Source organism: Phyllostomus discolor, chromosome 5, assembly GCF_004126475.2.
Source record: "Phyllostomus discolor isolate MPI-MPIP mPhyDis1 chromosome 5, mPhyDis1.pri.v3, whole genome shotgun sequence".
Taxonomy (NCBI): Eukaryota; Metazoa; Chordata; class Mammalia; order Chiroptera; family Phyllostomidae; genus Phyllostomus; species Phyllostomus discolor.
In genome coordinates this window covers 38187132-38209422 of record NC_040907.2, presented here as the reverse complement: position 1 = coordinate 38209422, position 22291 = coordinate 38187132, and the positions used below count along the sequence as shown (strand labels likewise).

The window sequence follows — 22291 nt, the reverse complement described above, 5'->3', positions numbered from 1 at the left end:
TGCATGCACGATAAAGCTTGAGGAGCACTGTTTGGTTCAAGGCAAGTTATTGGTCTTAGGTTCCTCATCTATCAAATACTGGCGATCATACATACTTTGTAGAATGCTGTGAAGAGTCCTGGTGCTTTACTTCATAGACATAATAGTTGGGATTGTTAAAAAATTGATTTGAGAGAGAAACATCAATTTCTTGTTACATGTATTTATGCATTCATTGGTTGCTTGTGTGTGCACTGACTGGGGATTGAACCCACAACATTGGTGTATCAGGATAACACTCAACAAACTGAGCTACCTGGCCAGGGCAATAGGAACTATTATTTAAAAGGCATTGTAGCAGAGTGGGCTTTAACGTTGGACAGAAAGGAGCATATATTCTGGTTCTGTCACTCAGCAGCTCTGAGTTTTCTTAACTCTAAACTGGGGCTAATATCTTCCTTTCACGGAGGACAGGTCATGGCAGTGGGAGGTATTCAATGTGGCAGCCATATACAGGGGCCGGCTGGAGTAAGGCCTGTGTGAGTGTGGTTGGTAGGGTAATAATACGGGTGTAATAATTTATAGTTTTAATTTGATAATTTCACCTAAAATGTCATATCATGTTCTTGAGTGTGACATTGTTACAGAATTACATGCTCATGAATTTGTAATAAAAAAGCAGTGTTATTTGTGCCAGACCCAGTATATGTAACCGGCCAGGACAAATCGGAGTAGCAACAAATCATGCTAAGCAGCCTTGTTATTTCAGGTGGCCTTTCACCTCAAACCAGTGTTATTTCCTACGGCTCTAGTCCACATTTCATATGCAAAACTTAAAGATAGCAAAAAATGTTTATTTGAAAAAATTACTATGTATTGAAAATATACATTAGAAATTATTACATACTTCCATAGCATTCCCCTCCCCCACCACAAAAGTAGAAATATCTGCCTGCTATACTAATGTCATAGGTAAATTCAAACAAAAAAGAAAAAACATCAGCCCCCTTTCCTCATACATTAGAGTTGGGGGGAAAACGGTCAACTTCTGCCAATCAATAGGAATTTAACAAGTCCCAGTCTTCCACAGCAAGACACACATATTTCTGCTTTGAAGACTGTGAAGAATTACTCTGTTCCTTTTCTGGCTCCTCAAAACCTCTCTTCTTGGTCTTCTTTGACTCCTGGCTTGAGATAGCTTCACATTTCAACAATGGCCCGTGGCAGTCTGGGGCTTTCTCTCTATAGAACTGAAGTTTCTCAGAAGAGTTCATGTGGGGGTCTGCCAGGGGACACTTCACCGGGGTTTCTGTTCGCGCCCGCTTCCCATCTGTAAGAACAACAGAAGGGAAGGGTGATCCAAAGAAAGTGACAATGGCCTAAACAGAGTGATGCCTGGATTGATTTTATTCCCTTTTAAGTCCCTATAAAGTGACAGTGGCATATCACCGCTTCAGCACTGGCTGAAGGCATATATGAGCCACTTCATGGATAAGAGGCCTTGGGCAAGTGACTTGAGATTCAGTTTTCTCATCTTTACAGAGATATAAAACCTACTGCATAAGGGTGATGTGAAAATAAATAAAATAATGTACATAAAGTGCTTAGGACAATCTTTGGCACACAGTAAAAGCTAAGAAAATGTTAGCTATTACTATTCAAAGTCTGGACGTGACTGTCTTCTATGAGCCTGATTTATGGCACAACTCTAGCAGATAACACATTATGTGTTTTTCTTTCTTGGTATTCCTTGGCTTCTTACTTTGTTAACTTTATTTTTTCTTCACTTTGATTTCATCACTTAACCTCATTTTAAAAAATTAGGGTAAAATATACATAAATAAATTTACCATTTTAACCATTTTTCAGTATACAGCTCTGTGGCATTAAGTACATTCCCATTATTGTACAACCATTACCACCATCTATCTCCAAAACTTTTTGTCTTGCAAAACTGCAACTCCAACCTATTAAACAATAAATCCCCACAGTCCCTTCCCCCAGGCCCTGACAACCACCCTTCCACCCTCTGTCTCTACGGACTTGACTATTCTAGGAGCCTCATAATTATTACTCAACACTTGTCTATTTTTTGACCGGCTTATTTCACTAAGTGCAATGTCTTCAAGTTTCACCCATGTCAAAGCATGTGTTAAAATTTCCTTCCTTTTTAAGGTTGAATAATATTTTACCATATGTAAATAATATATTTTGTTTATCCATTCATCTATTGTTGGGCACCTGAGTTGCTTCTACCTTTTGGCTACACTTAATCCCTTTTGAACCTTCTATAATATGTCTACTTTGGTGCCACTGCAAATCATTTTTGGAACAAGATGGAATATAAACCCATACATACATTTAATAAGCTATTTTCCTGGTACTGGCGCTCAAAGCCAAGTGCGGACGTAGCACTGTAAGCTATGTTGAGAGAACACAAGTCCTGGTGCCCTAATTAAGTCAGTACCATCACAATTAAATTTCCCACTTTGTGAGGATAAGCTAACTTCTTTTAAGTTAGGGTGCAAAAACCTAAGGGCAAAAATTCCAAAGGAAAAAGAATTTCTCACAGAAGTGCTGAGCTGCCTTTCGAGGTTCTAAGGCTTGTCCTGGCTTCACAGCTTCTGAAGTCACACGCTCCCACTGCAGAACAATCTAAAACATATTTGAAAAGATGTGAATCTGAACAAAATCTCAAGCTTTTAATCTCAAACCTTCCTTGTTCCCCTTTGTTCCCTTTCTGTAAACATAGACCCCTGTGGTTCTCTTACTTCAGGTGATTGGCGGTAAGAATCACGTCACACCTGGACTTCCTGTTTTAACACAGGGATTACAAATATGTTGGATATGTGCATTTGCATTACTTAGGAAACATCTATAAAGCTCACTCCCAATTTTCATCTCTATTCCAAGCTAGAAATAAATGGCATTTCCCTAAACTAAATAATAAAATTTAAAACTTAATCATACCCTGACTGGTGTGGCTCTGTGGGTTGGGCATCGTACCGCAAACCCCACAAACCCAAAGGTCGCCGGTTCGGTATCCAGTCAGGGCACATGCCTGGGTTGGGGCCAGGTCCCCGGTGGGTGGTGTGTGAGAGGCAACTGATTGATGTTTCTCTCTTACATTGAAGTTTTTCTCCCTCTCCCCCTCCCTCCCTCCCCTGCTCTCTAAAAATAAATACATAAATCTTTAAATCTAGAAAAAGCCAAAACCGTAGCCATTACTACTCACACACTCTTAGTCTCATGCCTTAAAACACATTAACTATAACTTAAAGTCTGTGTAAAATGTCCACATTTCCATATTCTCAAGATACTTCATGATCAGCTTCCATTTTTACAACCATTGCAAATGTATTTTTATTATACACTACCTCAAATTCTTTTGGAACTCTGGCCAAGTATAAGCTATAAATAAATGATTATTTCACTTATACCATGAGAAACAAGAACTAAATTTCATATTTTTCATTATGGTATGCAATGAATGATCATAAAGAAAAACATTTTCAGGACACAGAGCAGTACAACACAGTCTAAGAATACAATTCCAGAGTTAGCTCTACTACCTACTAGCCAGGGGACCCTTCGCAAGTGATTTAATTTCTGAGTCTCAATTTCTTCATCTGTTAAACGACACAACACACACGAAGGGTGTGGCACAGTGACTGGCACACAAACGGCACTCAGTAAATACCCACTATCACCCCTTCTACGATTCTTTCCGATTATGGAAAATGCAGACAGGTCTCCTAAATCTAGTGACTCAGGGGACAACTGGGAAAACAGTGCTGCCACTGCGAGACCAGAATGTCAACAGAAGAGCTTGGGGACAGGGAAGAAGAAAATAAGTTAGGTTCTAGGCATGCTGAATCTGAGGTACCAGGTAGAGATTTATGGGTGATAATTAGGAATGGGTCTAGTGTGTGAGAGAAGGCGGAACCCTTCCCACAGGGACAGTTAAGGCTCTGAGAACAGTTGAGATCACCAGGAGAGAGAGGGGAGGTATCAGAGAAGAGGAGAGTAATCAGCAAGAGCTAGGTGGGGAAGTGATAAAGTCAGGGGGGAGCCAGGAGAAAGGCCGAGAGGAAAAAGCACGGGGCAGACATGTTACATCAATGCTGAAGAAAAGCCAACGCAGGTGAAAAATGAGGTCACACATTACCTTTGAGGGACCACCTGCAATAGAGAAGTGGAGGCCAGGCCTAGATTAGAAAAGAGTAATAACTGAGCCCTGGCTGGTGTGGTTCAGTGGACTAAGTTGAGTTCTGGCCTTCGAACCAAAGGGTCACCAGTTGGATTCCCAGTCAGGGCACATGCCTGGGTTGTGGGCCAGGTCCCCAGTAGTGGACGCATGAGAGGCAACCACACACTGATGTTTCTCTCCCTCTCTTTCTCTTTCCCTCCCCCTCTAAAAATAAATAAATAGATTTATTTAAAAAAAAAGACTAAGAACTGAGTAGGCAATGAGGAAGTGGGAGAGATAATAAAAAACAACTCACAGTTCTGCTGGGGAATGAGGAACATGTCAGACTAACAGTAGATCAAGTATGTTTATACAGAGAAAGGAAATGGCCAGCCTAGGGTGAGACTGAAGATGCGGTGGTGGGGCAGTAGAGGGAAATAACTGTTAGTACAAGTGCAGGAAAAGCTGGTGATCTTAGGGCAGAGAACTGAAAAAGAAAAAAAAACCTCTAAAAGGCTTATCTCTGGAACAAAATGATGCCCCTGTTCCCCTTAGATAGGAGGGAAGTAGGATCTAGTTGCAGAAACAAAGAAAAGTTAAGACAGAGATAGGGCAGTAAGGGCACTTCTGTCAGACAGTCTCATTCTGTGTCACCTTCTGAGAGTGAGGCAGGAGGAGCAGAGTCGGCCTGAAACAGTTTCAGTGAGTGACCAACAAGAGAGAGAGAGCGCTGCAGTCGAGCCCGAGAAGCGAGGCTGAGGCTGCATGGCATGAAGCTGTGCAGAGGCCAATTCGCTTACTTTCAGGTCAGGCTGCTAGGCGTTTTCCTTCACCCTTACCAAGCTCTGCAAGAGAGATCCTGGCTTCTGCATTTTACAGATGAAGAAACAGAGACTCAAAGTTTCCTGAAGTCATGCAGCTACTGGGCTATCAAGCCAGGATGCCAAACCCACGTCTCTTTGACTCCACAGCCTGTGCTCCTTCCACCACGACACCTGCTACCAAGCTACATCAAGCCTTTATATTACTATCCCATACCTACCTGCCCTGAGTTCACTACTGCTATGTCTAGGGTTCACCCAGTGCTACAGACTGTGTCTGGCCATGCACTAAGATAATTATCTCAGCATGCATTTTCTGGACCAACTTCAAAGTGCTTCTGAAACAGTGACTCACCAGCACCTCTTCCTGTTTACCCCTAGGGAGGTGATGCTATGATCAGGCAGTTGGATAGGTCCACCATCATGCATTACAGCTACCACCAAGGAGACACCCAGAACAAAACAGTTTGGGGAGTCCTCTAAGTCTCCACCAAGAACCATTGGTTTATTAAAGTGTGGGAAGGAGAAAGGCACCAGTCACAGGCAAGCTGGCATCTACTGGTGCTGTATACTTAGTTACCTTCTGACTTCCTACTTAAGTCTGTACTTTACCAAGTTGAGGGAGACCATCAAGATGAGATGACTCTTCAAAGTAAAGTTCAGTCAAGAAGATGAAAATGGGAATGCTCAGTGAGAGAAGGACAAAAAGACCTGTCCTTGCTAAGGCTCTGAGATGTAGGAAAATTGCCCCCAAAAGAGGAAGAGTCAGATTTAAATCGTTATTGGTGTGACTTAACTCTTTCTAGACTACTAAGAAAAATCTGTCCTCCTGAAGTTGGGTCATCCTGATATTTTCATAGAAGCCATAATACATTTATTTTCAGAATCTTTATAAGATGGCATTTTTCTCTGAGGTCCAATAAGATATGAGGCATAATCTAGTGACCAGAGCATAAGATTTAAGGACAGGCATGTAACACCTTTCCTTAAGTAGCTGGGTCAGTTGCAGGGCATCAGTGTCTCCAATTTGACATGAAGGTGACAATTAAGCCAGGAAATACTAACAGGATTAACATTTGTTCAAAGTGTTGCATAAGACTCTTAAAGTTACAATGAAAAACCATACTAACTGTATGTGAAAAACCATGCAGTACCTGGTCGGCCCAGCCCTCAGTCTTGCAGTTACTGTGATCGAACTCCTTCAAAGGCACTTTGGAGTGGACAAGGCCTATGTGCGTCTGGAGCTTGTGTTTGACAGCTTTGACGTCCTAGTGAGGGGAAGACAGAGCAGGGAGCCCACACATCTGTTAGCACTTGCCTTCAGTAGGAAATGAACACCATCATAAATACCAGCCCTCTCTAAACACCAATTAACAGAAGCAAAGTATCAAACTGGGAATGTGGAAAAATAACAGAAGGGAGTAAAAGTCCTACCTTAAGCCCTGTCCCAGAGATATCTAAGCAGTTTAGTTTTCTAAAAGAAAAGAGGTATCCGATTCCTGCATCTGTGATCTCGGGGTTACCTAGATGTCAAAAACACAGGTAGTATTCAGTTACAAAATAACTTTGCTAAAATGCCAACAATAAGGTCAGAAAAAGGTCAAACGATAATAAAATATAAAATATTGAGTGAACAAACTTTTCCGAGTAAATTAAATATAGGGATCTTTATTCTAGCTGTGATATGAAGAGCCACACATGAGATGATTCTTAAGGTCCTTTATAGCTTTAACTTTCTTGGAGCTGGGGGGTTAGGAGAAAAAAAATGACCCAGGTGTTACCCCAAAGGGTTCAATTTATAACCATATGGAAACAACATACATAAACATGTATTAAAATGATTCATTGTGGGGTGGGTAGGGCAGGGGAGGATAATGGGGAAAAAAATGAGGACAACTGTAATTGAACAATAAAAAAAAGAAAAAAATGGTTCATCAGACTTTATTCACGGCCATTTCACTTCCAAAGTAAAAAGATTTACTTTAAAAAGGTTTTCAAAAGTCCTCAGACACAGGGACTATTACTACTCTTACTTGCTTTTTTCCCAGAATCCTCTCTTCTATATTACCATCTCATATCAGACAGTTATTACATTTAGCACTGAGTCCTCAAGGCCATGAGCACAGTGCCTGAGACACTGTAGATGCTCAAAAAATATTTGTTGAATGAATACACTTTCCTGGGAGGAAGGCAGGACATTCATCATCATCTTCATTTTACAGAAGTCAAAACCAAGGCTCAGAGAGGTTCAGTAACTTTCCCAAGGGCACACAGCTGCTAATAAGAGTAAAAGAGCAAGGAGCATCCTCTGACCTCAAATCCTGCTCTTTCTATTCCTTTGACATCATACCATCCTGCCATTCATACATTCAATGGATGCACAATTAAATTGTAAATGATCCCTATCAACTATCTACCATTGGTGTCAGTATTTGGTTAATCCTGAGTAAGTTATCATAATTGTAGATTCATCCAGATTTCCATCAAGCAAATATGGATAAAAAAGACCTAGATGACAGACAAGCAACTCAAAGAAAGTAAAGATGAACCAAACGTGCTTTATAGATGCTACGAATATGATGACAGGCTGCGCTGTCTGCACAGTGAGCGGCATGGATGAAACCGTAAGGGCCTTTCCTACCGTAACGAGGTGCCAGCGTGCCAGAGAGGTTTTGGCCAGGAGTCACGAGCCTCTGGCTTTAGTCCTGCTCTGCCACTAACTTGCTGTGGCACTTAGGAAAGTCCCTTCAATTTATCACCTCTAAAATGAAGGGAAGAACCAAATGATTTCTAAGGCCATTCTTTCAACATTAATAATCTCTAATTTCTGGTAAAACTTACAAGATAAGTCTAGTAACGTTAGATTTTCAAGGCCTCTGTTCATCACTCGAACGGGCGCTGTCATTTTCCGTACCCCGGCATCGGATAAACAATTATCCTTCAGGTGGAGCTGAGTTACACTAAGGAAACAAAGTCCATAAGTAAATTACTCAAAGAGAGTTTGAGAAAGTCTAGGTATAACATGCTTTCATAAGTTTCATTTAAAAATATAAAATATCCTCTGCCCCCTGCTGTTTCACACCCAATGCATTTAATGGAGTTAAATATCTGCTGGTGTTATTTCAGTTACTCAGTGAGTGTTACCTTAGGGAACAAGTGTCATGTAGTATTAATCTCAGTCGGCAGAAGGCACTAAAGGTATATGGTGAAAAGAGATAAATGGATTTCATTATGGAGATGAATATACCTCATTAAACACAAAAACTGCATTCCTAAAAAAAAAAATACTGTGTAAAAACTAAAAACACTCTAAATATGTCAGGAAGGTCTCCTAAAGAACTCCTATGAGAATTCTTTTGACAAAACAAACAATCCTCTAAATTTAACTAGCTTTATAAATCCAGATTTTCAGATCGGGTTTTTAAGGTATACCTATAACCCAATCCATGCAGCTAATCTGACACTGGTGTATTAATGTGCTCCACTGTCCCACACACAGGAAGAAATCTGAACTTTTACTAACTCACACAAAAATACCTTTGTACGGAGCCGTATGTGGGTGTCTGTCCTAGGAAGGTCCCAGGAAGCAGGTTAGACTCAGGTTTGTAATGCTGTTATTCCTCTGGGTGCTTCTGAAACCACAGAGGAATCCATTTGGCCTCCTCTCTGCTGTCCAGGCTGAGATTAGTCGGATTATGTGTGATTGGTATGAACTGGGTGATTTCTTTAAATTATGGTTCTTTTGAAAAGGATGTATTTGGTTGTCTTTAGTAGTTAACTTTTAAAATAATTTGTAATTCATTGATAGTTAAAATAGAAAATGATAATTATGGAAAACTGTATAACTTCTCATCTCTTGCTAGAATGAATTAGGACTAGACAAAAGCCAAAATCGTTTTTTAATCCATGCACTCTTTAAGTAGTACATGTTGTAATAGTTTATTTAGAAAAATTACCAACTGACTTACTTTTGTAAGAGATGTCCAATCTACATTGCTTCTACCAAGTAAATGGAAATTGAGAATTTTATGAAAAAAAAAAAAAAGTTAGCAAATAAACACAGGTTTGTGAAGTAATAGGCATTCTTCAAGATGACCCTGTTGGATCATACCTTTTTTTATTTTTTAATCCTGATCTGAGAATACATTTATTGATTTTAGAGAGAGAGAGGGAGGCAGGGTGGCAGGGGGAACAGGGAGGGGGAGAAGGAGATACAGACAGACACACACAGATGTTGATGTGAGAGCAAAACATTGACTGGTTATCTCCCATGTGCACCCTGTACACACCCTGACGAGGGATCGAACCAGCAGCCTAGCTATGTGCCCTGACCGCAGATTTGGTGGACAGCACTCTAACTGAGCCACCCAGCCAGGCCAGGCCCTCCTTTGAAAAAAATAAAACAATTCATCTGCAAATGGTGGCAATACCTAGATAGGGCCTCATTGGTGAGATGTTCTAGAAGTTCATGCTCATCTCCAAGCTTGCAACAGGAAAGATCCAGGCAGGTCAACTCCCGGAAAGACTTAATCTCCTCAAGTTTTTCTGAAATCACCAGATATCTGTGGGGCATGGAGAACAAGAAGCAGTTTTTCTTTTCCTTCTTTTTAAAACACTACCAAATGTGGCTCTGTGCCGCAGTCAACATTCCATCAGGACAAAGTACCATGTAACAAGCAGACTTCACTGATTATTATGTGGACACTGGCTGAATTTTTTCATTAGTGAATGCCTAGAAAGTCTTTTTACATGAGAGTGGAATAAGCATTTTAAATAAGTAAATAAATGAAAGTACATGAGCAAAGACAAGTCACAGGAGAAAACATCTGCTTTGTTGGAAGACAGATAGACTTTGGTGGTGTTGGCACCTTATGGGAGAATTTCCAAACTTTAGGTACTCAAAAATGTTTAATCAATCATTCCTTTAAGGCTGAGTTTTATCTAATGCCCAATATTTTGTGGTTTGAAAACTGAAATGGAGCCAAGAACTCTGGCTTCTAATCTTCACATCCAGGAACATACTAAGAAGTATTTGGCAGATCACATTTTAGCTTTTCTACTCAAACCCAAGTTTGAGTAGCTGCCCACTCCACTGTGTCCCTGTCAACCCGATAACTTTATACCCTGAAAGCACGTGCAGCATGACTACTAAGAGGGCTCACTCTAATCTAGATGGTTCTTAAGACAAACCAGTGAGCAGGACCAATTAATTACACTAGAGCACCTTGCCCAAGTTTATAAGGAAGCATCAGGGAGGCCTCTGCAGAGGAAAAGGGGATTAAAAAGGCCTTACACATCCCAGGCTGTGGCCTCCACTCTGCTTTCTAGCCGTTTCTCTTTTAGATGTCGTCAGTGAGAAAAAATGAAAAGGAATTAGGTGTGACAGGAAATGGAGGGGATCCTAAAAGAATAGAGAAACTGACTTGCGACAAAAGCATGTCTTTCTCATCCACTTTCCTCAGGAATGTCTAGATGTTTCCACAGAGAGACGGCAAGCTAAGACCAGTGGCGGTTACACTAAAAAGAGTTCACATCTCTGTCAGCAGGATCATAATGACCAAAAACAGGATGTAACAATCCGATAGTAAGAGGGAAGTTAAATCTCTTTTCTTCCTACTTCCAACAAGTTGTCACTGACCTGACTGCTAGCTACAGAAGGCCTGGGCACTGATATCCCCTCTAAGCTGCCCGATGGAGCTCAGCTGGGTCCACAAATGAGCCTTATTTACTCAGACTATTTTAACTGCATTGCAAATAAAGCTGCTGCTTTCCATTTTACAATCACAGAGCTGAAATGGGTTAATGGGGATTTGGGGGATTACTAGTAATCAGAGAAAGAAAAACACACATCCTTTGATCAATTGACCAAAAGATTTTTAGTAATTCTGAAATGGGTTATCTGAGAAGGATAACATAATTAACAAACATTACAAAAATCAAAGCTGAGAAACCAACATGCAAAGCCACAGACCTTACTAGATGTTTATCTAGAACAATGACTTTCAACCTTTTTCATCTCATGGAACACATAAACTAATTACTAAAATTCTGTGGCTCACCAAAAAATACATTTTTTGCACTTCTGACAAAAAATAGGTATAATTTTGATTTACAATAATAACAATAGCAATTACCTATGTGTTTTGATCCAAAGTGATTTTTTAAAAATCATATGCTAATGTTTCTATATAAAAATTTCTAGTACCAAGAATTAACCTATCAGATTCAACCTTATTATGCAACATGACTAATAAGATGCATCTCTATTATATGACCTATATATTTATGGTTCAAGACAGGGCATTCACATTGGATGGCTACTGTGGTATTGGCTGTTCTCATTTTTTTTATTTGACAATCTAAAGGGAAAAGAGGTCGGTGTCTCTGACTAAATATTCAGGTATTGCATATTTTAAAAATTCTTGCAGCACACTGGTTGAAAATCGCTGATCTATAACAAGTTCTAGGGTCTTGCTCAAAATTAGTCTTCAATTTGCCCCTTAACAGATCCAAAACAGTGAGTGGAGAAGCAACAGAGTACAGACATATTTTAGCATCAGAAAGACCTGAATTTAGATTCTTTTTTCCCCCTAAATCAGGATCGGGTAAATTTAGATTCTTAACAACTCTAATTACCTGTGTAATTGTGAGAAGTTACTTAACCTCTTTAAGTCTCAATTTCTCCAGCTAGAAAATGGGGCTGATGATTATTTTTTTCAAGATTATTAAGGCCCTCATTAAATGGTAGCTATTATAATTACTTCAGTTACACAGGGTGATATTTTAAGGAAAACATACTTGCCTCCCTGCAGCCAACAGTGGGACTGAAAAATCACTGGGGTTTCAACACAGGGAGGAGACCATTCTGCAGAGGTGGAACCTAGTTGCAAAGGTACTGGCTTCTTCTGGCAGGCAGCTTTGTGACTCAATCCCAAGACCGCAAGCCCCTGCACCTAACCAATTATTTAATTTTCAATTATTTTCTCAGACTCTTTCCCTTTCACCTCAACCCTTTTGTGTTGGTAAAATCTTTGCTGTTGCAGCTTCAGTCCTGAATTGCAAATGCAAACCCAAATCTCCTGCCCTCTTCTTTTTTCCTTTGGGAATTCAAAAGGAAAAGGGAAATTTTTTATCACAGTTGAAAATCTTATTTATATTTAAATAAGACAGCAAAATTTGAAAATGCTATATGAGCCAAAAGGTTATGGAGAAAAAAATTATGAAAATATGAAAAATTATAAAGAAAATTAAACCAATTTCAATCCCACCATCTAGATATTTCAGTGGGTTTCTTTTTTCTTTCTCTATTATAAAAATAGAGAAATTATAAAAATTATAAAAATGTGATTTATATTTTTAAAAATTCAATTATAAATGCAATTATAAAAATTCTTATTTTAATAAAGCTAGGATCATATAGCATATGTAACTTTAATTCTTATTTTTTCATTTAGTATATAATGAACATTTCACAACATCATTTAAATGTTCTTTAAATATTATCTTGAGTTATATATCATATGAATGTACCACAATTTGCTTAACTACTTTCCTAGTGTTGGATAGTCAGCTTTCAGGCTTCACTATTACAACTACTACTATAACGAACACTCTTATATAAAAATATTTGTGGGCTAATAAATGGTATGGGTATTTTTTAAAGGTTCTTGATACTTTTTGCTAAGCTACTTTCCAGAAACGCTGCACTAATTTATGTGCTCAGCAAACATGAATAAACGTGCTATTCTCATCCACTTGTGCTTCTGACCACTGGTTCAGTAGGCAAACCTCACAAATAGATGAAAAGCATTTTCACTATCATTAGAAATGGTTAAGCCATAATGGTAAGTGAAGGAAAACCAAAACAGGATACAATTTGTAGATTATATTCTAAATGCACAAAAATATATATTTGAAAATGATTACCATGAATGGTGGGACTATTATTTTTTTTAATATCACAGTTCTATGTATTGCCTAAATAGTATGTATTGCCTTTATAACATAATTTTAAGACAAAGTATACATAATTCTATTTATTCAAATTTTTCTATAATAAACAGAAATAACTTGGATTAAAAAGTAAAATGTATTTCAAATGTACAAGCTGCAATGAAATGTTACTTGACTAGTCACCTGGGCAATTTTTTCCTTTCCACTGGCCCAGCCTGGACTGAGACCACAGCACAAAGACAGAGTTTTCATGAGGTGTCTGCAAAGTTCATGAGTCCATGGTTCTGTTTTTGTCTGCATCTGTTTATGTCTTTTCTTTTTAAAGTACAGTATTTGGCCTGGGATAAAAACATTAATCCTATGAGCCAATTAAATAAAGAATGCTTCTTTATTTTTTCAAGCATATGAGCTCAACTTATGCTTTCTGTTCTTTTTATTATATGCTTTCTGTTTAGCCTTATTTTAATGATCACATTGTGTATCTTAACAGTAGGCTTTTATATTTTTTTAAGTATATTTTATTGATTATGCTATTACAGTTATCTCAATTTTCCCCCTTTGCCCCCTTCTGCCTGGTACCCCCCTTCCCTCCAGCAATCCCCCCACTTAGTTCATGTCCATGGGTCCTGAATTTAAATTCTTTGGCTTCTCCATTTCCTATGCTATTCTTAACTTCCTCCTGTCTATTTTGTTCCCACCAATTATGCTTCTTAATCACAATTTCCCCATTCTCTCCCTTCCCCCTCCCAGCTAACCCTCCAAATGATCTCCATATCTATGATTCTGTTCCTGTTCTGGTTGTTTGCTTAGTTTTTGTTTTTAAATTCAGTCGTTCATAGTTGTGGATTTATTATTTTTTTAATATTCATTATTTTGATTTTCTTTTTCTTAGATAACTCCCTTTAACATTTCATGTAATAATGGCTTGGTGGTGATGAACTCCTTTAGCTTTATCTTATCTGGGAAGTACTTTATCTGCCTTTCCATTCTAAATGACAGCTTCACTAGTACAGTAATCCTGGCTATAGGTCCTTGCTTTTCATCACTTTGAATACTTCTTGCCTGCAAAGTTTCTTTTGAGAAATCAGCTGACAGTCTTATAGGCACTCCTTTGTGGGTAACTCTCTCCTTTTCTCTTGCTGCTTTTAAGATTCTCTCTTCGTCTTTTAACTTTTGGCATTTTAATGATGATGTGTCTTTGGTGTGGTCTTCTTTGGGTCCAACTTGTTTGGGACTCTGTACTTTCTGGACTTGTATGTCTATTTTCTTCACCAAATTAGGGAAGTTTTCTTTTAATATTTTTTCAAATAAGTTTTCCATTTCTTGCTCTTCCTCTTCTTCTGGCATTCCTGTGATTCGGATGTTGGCACTTTCTGAGATGTCCCAGAGGTTCCTAAGCCTATCCTTGTTTTTTAAAATTCTTATTTCTTCTTTTTCTTCTGGTTGAATATTTATCTCTTCCTTATATTCCAAATCATTGGTTTGAATCCTATCTTCCTTCCCTTCTCTGCTGGTTTCCCATGGATTATTCTTTACTCACTTAGAGAAACCTTCATTTCTTCCTTCATTTGCTTGCTGTACTCAAGGGATTCTCTGAATATCATGTTAACCAATGTTTTGAACTTTGTATCTGATAGGTTGGCTATCTCCATTTTGCTTAGTTCTTTTTCTGGGGTTTTGTTCTGTTCTTTCATGTGGGCCATATTTCTTTGTCTCCTCAATTTGGCAGCCTCCCTATGTTTGTCTCTGTGTATTAGGTAAAGCTGCTTTTACTCCCTGTATTAGCAGCATGGCCTATTGTAGAAAAGGCACCTATAAATTGTGTGGGGCAAAGCCTTAGGTAATTGCCAGGACCAGGCAACCCTCTCCACCGCTTTGTGGCTCTGTGAAGAGGGCTCAGATGGGACAATGCTGCCTGGCCTCTGGCAGTCTGACTGGCACTCACCCTGTTTCCAGTCACTTCACCTCCTTGCTGTGTGTGACTGGGGCCCTTCTAGCTGCTGGCCTGGTGGTGAATCCTGGAGTGGGTGCATTTACATACATTCTAAGACTGTGCTACAAAAATCCAGAAGTTTCTTCCATTGCCCCAGCCCCACCCTGGTTTCTACAGCCAGAGGTTAACAGGGATCCACCCAGTGCTAGAACCCTGGGCTGTGCAGTCTGGCCTGGGGCTGGGATCACCCACTCCCAAGGTATTCCTCCCTTTTGTTCCACCACTGTCGCACCACTCCCCTTTGCTGCACACACACCTCTTCACCCATCTCTGTGACTCCACCTCTCCAACCTGTCTGGATGAATGTGTCTTCTTTAAATCCTTGGATCGCAGACTTCCATATAACTTGGTTTTCTGTTAATTCTAGGTGTTATTAGGTTTGAGATCTGATTTTAATTCTTTCCATGGTTGCACAAGGAGGCAAAGCATGGCTACCTACACCACCATCCTGACTGGAAGTCTCACATTTTCTAATCACAGAAACATCCATACATTGGTATACTATACAGCTATTTAAAAAAATCTACAATTATTGTTGATAAATAATTTTCAAAATATGAGAGGAAAGCAAGGTACACAACAGTGTAAGCAGTGTGTTGCCATTTGTATGACAAAGGGAAGAACTATATGAGCATGTGTATGTGCAGAATATTTCTGAAATGATGTAAAAATAATTCATAACAGTAGTTGCCTCTGTAGAGAAGAAATAGGAAAGAGAAGCGAGTGAAGTTTGTGTTTCACTTTCTACTTTTTTGTTTGCTTTAAATTCTTTTCTATGTACATTCTTCAAAAGTATTCTTTTAAGTTAGTAGTTACTTTGAAAGTCATTTTATATGATAAAAGGATAAAAATTTTAATAAATCATAAAAGTATATGAGCAAGGCAAGTCACATGCACGACAAAACATCTGCTCTATGAGGAAAGACAGATCTTTCCTAAGACAGAAGTTCCCACTGTTGGAACTTCTTTGAAAATTTCCAAATTTTAGGGTACTTGAAATTTCAACCACTCATTTTTTAAAAAATTTCTTTTTATCTAATGCTCAATATCTAGTGGTCTGAACACTGGAACAGGGCTGAGAACTCTAGTTACTAATTTTCATATCCCCAAAAGCATACCAACAGGTATTTGGCAGATCACATCTTGTCTTTTCTACTTTCTCTTACTAGAAATGTTGGTAGAAGAGTATTTTCTACCTAATGGAGCTGTAGTAATCAACTAATCCTTTTAAATTGTTTCAAAAACAAAGCTAAATGTTGTCTGAAAGAGGGGTGAAGGCAGACAATGATTTTTCTCAAAATGGCCCATATCATTTTGTGTCTGAAAGTTCAAAATTGAAGTGCTATTTGATGGGGAAGCCCTCAAAGCTACTAAGCCCCAGAGCGTGACATAATTAACACCCAATAAAATGCTCAATATCCTAATCAGAATACCTACCTGTTTCGCAAACACAGGGAGCAAAGCACCAGGCTTCCATAGGCCTCCGTGAATTTCTGTAAAGCTCTCAGCCCTGCACCAGGCTCTGTGAATTTCTGTCTGGCTTCGGCAGCAGAGAACAGCTTTTCAGCAATCTGCTCAGGAAAGCCAATAAGGGAATCAATGTGATCAACGTTGTCGGAGATGAAGCCCAGGACCAGGCTGAAGAGGGATTTGGCGGAGTACCGAAGATTCCCCTCCCGGGTGTATGTGAAGATGAAATGATCAGTCTTCTCTTTCTGCGCAGTATCATCTTCCCTGTTCATGCATAACTCCACAGAAAAGCCTTTGGGAAACAGTCGGAAAGGCCTTGGTTTCTGGAGGCTACTCCTGACACCATCCAAGGCCAAATTGACCATGTGCAGCTGCCCATTCTCTCGCACATAGATGGGCCCTGGGTCCAGGTGGTTTTCTGAGTTGAGGTAGTAAGACATTGCTTTGCTTGTGACTGTAAAAGCAAGGCACAGAGGAAGTAAATACAGTTAAAGTGCCATCTGTAACATGTAACATCATCTCACTGTGTCCACAGCTTTATTAGCCTAGCAGGCAGGCCCTGTGGATAGTTTGGGCAAATGAAGTTTACCAGTTGCCCATGAATTATGGCACTAGAGGTTGCTTCTACTGCCTCTACCTGGAATGCCCTTTCTTACTCCCACCCCTTTTCTTGTCTATCTGGTGATCTCCTATTCATCTTTCAACATCCAGCTCAAATCTTATTTCTAAAATTTACCCTAAGGAGGGTTTATTGCAGAAGTGGGCAAAGAATCATCAACAGGGAAAGTTATAGAAGCACAATTGATATTAGCAAAACAATTGGAAACAACCTAAATGTCCAAAAATGGGTGTTATTAAATACATTATGATACACCCATACCATGGAATGGCATGCAGCCATTACAACTGTAAAATTTTTATGGATTTACAGTTACAAATTATACATTTGGAATTTACTATTTGTTTTTAAGCCACATTTATGCAGAGAACATAGACTAGAAATGAATTAATTCCCTTGCTACCATGGCACCTTCCACGCACTTCTTTGTTGTACTTGGCTCACTGTTCTGCTACTGATTTGCTTCTGGGTCTGTGTTCTGCTGGTTTGAGCTCCTGAGAAAAGGGACCATGTTTAATTTAACCAGAATTCCTACCAAAGTGCTCTGGCATGTCAGCAGTCCCTGAGAAGATATTGGCAGAACTCAAGTTTACTTATTTGCTAAACCTTACACACACCACAAGCAAAAAATTTTTATTGGGTTTAAAAATAAAGACCTCCAACACAAGAGCTAAATAAAAGCTATTCTAGCCCTTGAAGCATCACTTCCATTAAGGCTCTACTAGGGCACTTTTGACGTTACGCAAAATATCAAAAACAGTTGGGTATTTATGTGGTCATGTGGGGGACATTTTGTGCCCAAGTACTAACTGGAATAAATACTTGTTTGCCTGAAGAACTGTGAGATTTCCAAATATACAAGAAATTGCTACATCACATGAAAGTATTTAATTATCATTTCTACATCAGTTTAAAGGAAGAAGGGGGATGCAATTTAATATAATGTAGGTCAAAAAGCTATTATGTCTGAAAGACTCCCATTGACGTTTAGAGTGAACCAACCCAGCTTCTTCTGCATCAATGCAGAGCTAGGATGTAACTATGATGACACTTAAAAGTGTCAGCTAACAATCAACTCAGTGATCAAAAACGCTGCGTCTCTAGAGATCAAGCAGTGGATCCTGTTTGTGGGCATCAGTATAATTCAGTTTCTCCCAAGTATAATTATGTGTGTAACACATGAGAAAAGAGGGCTCTGCTTAAGTTGAGAGCTTCACCCTTTCCTGATCATTTTCTTATGCCCTGCTCTGGCCATGCAATACTACCCAAGTAAACTGGCTGTCCCACTGTCCTTTGCCCGTTTGGCTGCAATACCCTTCTCTGCTTCCCTGACGTAGGTAATTCCTACTCATCATTAATGCCACCTTCCCTCTCCTGGGAAACCTTCCCTAACCCCTGTACCAGTGTGGGCCTGTCTGATCCTTCCCAGGGTATCAGTGACTCCTTCTGCATGGCACTTAGCACCATGCACTATGTCTGTTCCCTTACTAATGTCCCCAGAGCTGTGAGCTCTTTGAAGGCAAGGCATTCATTTGATCTGTTTCTCTTTCCCAGGCCTAACATAGAGCCTAGTACTGAGTAAGCTTTCAACAGATATTTGCTGAACCAACTGAGATGAAGGGTGAGACCTCAAAAGGGACAGGCTTAGTGCTCTGAGCTGCAGGGCCTGCTGATACTGTTGCTAGGAGCCAGCTCCTCTTCCAGGCAACAGCTGCAGCTCCTCCCCCACTTGCCAGACCCTCCTGCAGGTGGTAGAAGCAAAGCAGATGATGGAGTATACTGCTACTGGTACTACCAGGAGAAAAAATCTACAAACCAGGAAAAAGAAAAAAAACTGTCACAGTGCCAGCTCTTAAAACTCATAGTCTTGCTGGTATTCAGTCTGCTGCTAAGGAGATGCCTCACTTAGAATTCTAAGCTCTTCTTCCAGTAGAAGCAAGCATCTGGCCCCTTCAATCTCACAGACTTCAATCTTGATGAGAAGATAGAGCAGACCCCCTTTGGCCTTTGTCCCTGTGACTGGATATTCAAGCCCTACTCTACTCATAGATCAGAAAGTAGGTACCAGGTATCATCCTAAAAAGGAATGAACTGGTTTTAATAGAAAGGCAAATCCAATGGAAGATAACATTATAATGGATCAACATATTGTAGGCTCCCTGGCAAAGAAATAGGGTCTGCCCATCGGTATTATCCCTAACCCTTACCCTCCAATAGTGCCTTCCACAAACTTTGCAGTAAAAGGAACAAATGGATGAATGGATGGCTACTATGGTGAAAATCAGAAAAGTCTGATTCTATCCAGCAGAGGGCACAGCAGCTTGGGACCGGAGTAAGGATGTTAACCCAGGCTGCCCCAAATCCTGGCAGCTTCCACTTCCAGGGATCATTTTCAAAAAAGGGCACAGTTCTGGCTATATTTTACCTTTAAATTACTCATCAAATGCTAGTTCTCTTTCTAAATAATGAAAAGAAATCCAATATTTCCTAAAGATACACCTATATCATCTGTCCAGAAACCCCAAGGCCTTTCTATTCTTCAACTATGGCACTTGAGGAACTCATCTTGGTTCAGGGAATCCTGGTAACCTTTGATTTCTACAACTGAATTTGGGCATCTTGCATTCTCCCAATAAAGAGCTTCCTGAGAATTTGTGAGGTACTATAAAATGATCTAAGGATGATAACCTTTAGTATTTAAACCTTTCAAGGTTAAGAACCACAAAGGCAAGAGAATTCCACACAAAGCTTCTATACTTGGCTTTTTGCTTCCTCCTGGCTGTTGTATAGGGTGGTCTACTATAAATGGGCCCCCTCAGGAGGCATACCATGGCGAAAACCCCATACAACTGGAAAATCAAAATAATCAGTATCTGTAAGGAAACAATGTCCAGCGTAGATCTGCATTAGCTATATTTTATGTTAGATCAACAGAGTAGCAGGGGCATTCTAATAGTCTCTCAGCTCCCTCCAGGGGGGCAGTTTTGTAACTGATACATCACTGCAGAAAAACATCATGATTGTGCATGTTCTAGTATTTGGCCCCCATAAATGAACCAACACAACGGAGTACACCATTTCATCAAACCAATAAAATATAACCATACTCCATTAATAACTCAGGTTTCTACAGCCTCTTTGTACAAGAAGCAAAATAAAACAATTGATAACTAAACCTAATAGATTTTTATAACTTAAAGCCAGTTTACCAATCAAGGAGCATGGCTACCCCAGTCAAGGGGTGGGGAGGCAGGTGGGAGAATAGGAGGCAACAGGATTAAAATTGTGAGGTAAGTCTATGGATATCTAATTGGAAGAGAAAGAGAAGAAAACACCTAACTTTAGTAGGTCAAGTTAATGATCCCCATAATACAAAAATCATAGTAAAGATTACGATGACAATGATAGTGGGTACGATAGCCACCATTTATTATGCACCTATCAGTTGCCAAGCACGGTGATTGGTACTATATTAAATGATCTCATGTTAGCTTCCACAGTCCTTTGGGGTCAGGATTACCATTTAACAGATGAAGAGCCTCAGAGAAATAAAGTAACTTACTTAAGGAACAGAGCTAGTAAGTGGCAGAGCCAGAATTCAATCTCAAGGCTGTATTACTCCAAAGTTCAAGCTCTTTCCACTGCATGATGCTGTCTCTCAAGAATAAAAATATGACATAAGCCTTAAGGGTAAAAAAAATATGTTAAAAATTAATGTCACCCACCTGTTTGATCCCTCTGGTATTCACTGGCTAAAGCTGGGGGATGGGGAGACAGGGAGGAGATTAAAAAACAAAAACAAAAAACAGTGGACATGTGAAGAAAGAACTGGTGGGAACACAGCCAGGACAGAGCTACATGGAGGCCTCCCCTCTACCTTCTGCCAGGGCAGAAATTACCCACATCCACACACCAGGAAAACATCTGTTAATTCATGGCCTTCATCCCAAGGCTGCACACCCTTGGTTAATCCGAAAATGCAGAATTCTGGAGAAAATTTCCAACGTAAAAACCTGAACAGAAACTTGTTCCAAACCATGAATAACTGACTAACTAATCTTACCTTCATTGTTCTGTGTCAGGTCCATTATTCAATTTTCAACTTCTATTTCTTTTATCCTATAACTCGCATTTTTCTACCTGACTTCTCACCCATACCCTTTCCTCTCCCAAGCTCCAGAGGACGGTACCATACCCAGCTCTCTCCTTTCCTCCAGGAACATACCAATCTCCCCCACATCTAGAAACTGTTTCTCTATCTGCTAACTCTAGATTTTCACACACAAAATCCAATCTCCACCGGAAAAATCCTAACCTCTCCTTCCTTCTCCCACTCTCAGCTCCTCTGCCCCCACCTCTCAAGCCTTATGCTCTTCTAATCCTTCATGGCCCTTCTGAAATCTGGCTCCCTGCCTCTCATACTCAGTCCCATCTCCCCCAGCCTCTCCCTCCTTCCCCACATCATTCCCCCCACCCACTCTCATGCCCAGGCAACATCTATTCTGTCCGTCACCATTTATTCACCCTTCCCCCTCTCTGGGGTTCCCTCTCCTAGGACATAAATCTCTCCATCTCCTTCCTTGTCTTCTGTCTTCAACCTTCAAAATCCCCTTCCTTCAGGCCTCACTACACTCAACTTCACAATCCACAGCCCCAACTTCTTTCTTCCCTACCCACAAGACCCCACCCTTTCTCATATTTCAATCCTATATCCTTTCCTCTTTGCACTCCTCAAAGCCCCTTCCCAAGCACTGCAATTCTCCATGTCTCTAAATTCCCACGCATGTCCGTCTCTGGGCCCACCCCAAAAATCCTGGTCCCTTCTCCCCCACCGCCCCGAACCCCAATTCTCACACGCCCACATACCCAACCCCAGCACCACTACCTCAAGCTTAAATCCATCTTCCACACTCCTTTATCCTCTTCTTCACACCTTTCACCCAACCACACCCCAACCGCATCTCTCTGGGTCTTCCCCTCCCCCACTTCGCCCCTCACTCACACCCCGCTCCCGCCCCCACTCGCGGCCCAGGGCTCCGTAGGCGGCCCAGCCCGCGGCCGCCACCTACCTGTGCCCCTGCCCAGGGCAGCGAGCTGCAGCTCCTCTGTAGTGGATCCCTCCTCCACAGGCGCGGCGAGAGGGAAAGCGGCTCGGCGCCCCAGGCACAAAGCTAAGGAGGGTGGGACAGAGAAGGATGGGAGGAGGGAAGGGGCTAGGGGCGACCTAGCGCCTTGGGACCGCTGGGCTGACAGGGACGGGGGGAGGG

At 40.5% G+C, this 22291-nt stretch overlaps 1 protein-coding gene across 2 annotated transcripts; it reads right to left on the bottom strand.

Moving 5' to 3' along the window:
* Positions 1-812: 812 nt before the first annotated feature.
* LRRC42 (leucine rich repeat containing 42) lies at positions 813-22287 on the bottom strand. Of its 2 annotated transcripts, XM_028513267.2 has the most exons (9): positions 22094-22287; positions 20750-20782; positions 16373-16859; positions 9420-9551; positions 7831-7949; positions 6424-6512; positions 6144-6257; positions 2550-2634; positions 813-1309 (listed from the first exon to the last, which is right to left on the bottom strand). In XM_028513267.2, the coding sequence occupies exons 3-9, from the start codon at positions 16843-16845 to the stop codon at positions 1035-1037; spliced, it is 1287 nt and encodes a 428-aa protein (XP_028369068.1). In that variant the 5' UTR covers positions 16846-16859; positions 20750-20782; positions 22094-22287; the 3' UTR covers positions 813-1034. The 2 variants fall into 2 exon arrangements, with proteins under 2 accessions (XP_028369068.1, XP_035882016.1); XM_036026123.1 differs by lacking the exon at positions 20750-20782 and having other exon boundaries at positions 22094-22271.
* Between the last annotated feature and the right edge of the window lie 4 nt (positions 22288-22291).

Bases quoted from the DNA above. Each gene is read 5' to 3' on its own strand.
- LRRC42 (XM_028513267.2), bottom strand. From the start codon at position 16,845: ATGTCTTACTACCTCAACTCAGAAAACCACCTGGACCCAGGGCCCATC. The intron at 7,950-9,419 runs GTATTGCCACCA...TTGTTTCCTTAG, and splicing joins ACCAATGAGGCCCTATCTAG to TGTAACTCAGCTCCACCTGA. The intron at 6,258-6,423 runs GTAGGACTTTTA...TCCCCTCACTAG, and splicing joins TCTCTGGGACAGGGCTTAAG to GACGTCAAAGCTGTCAAACA.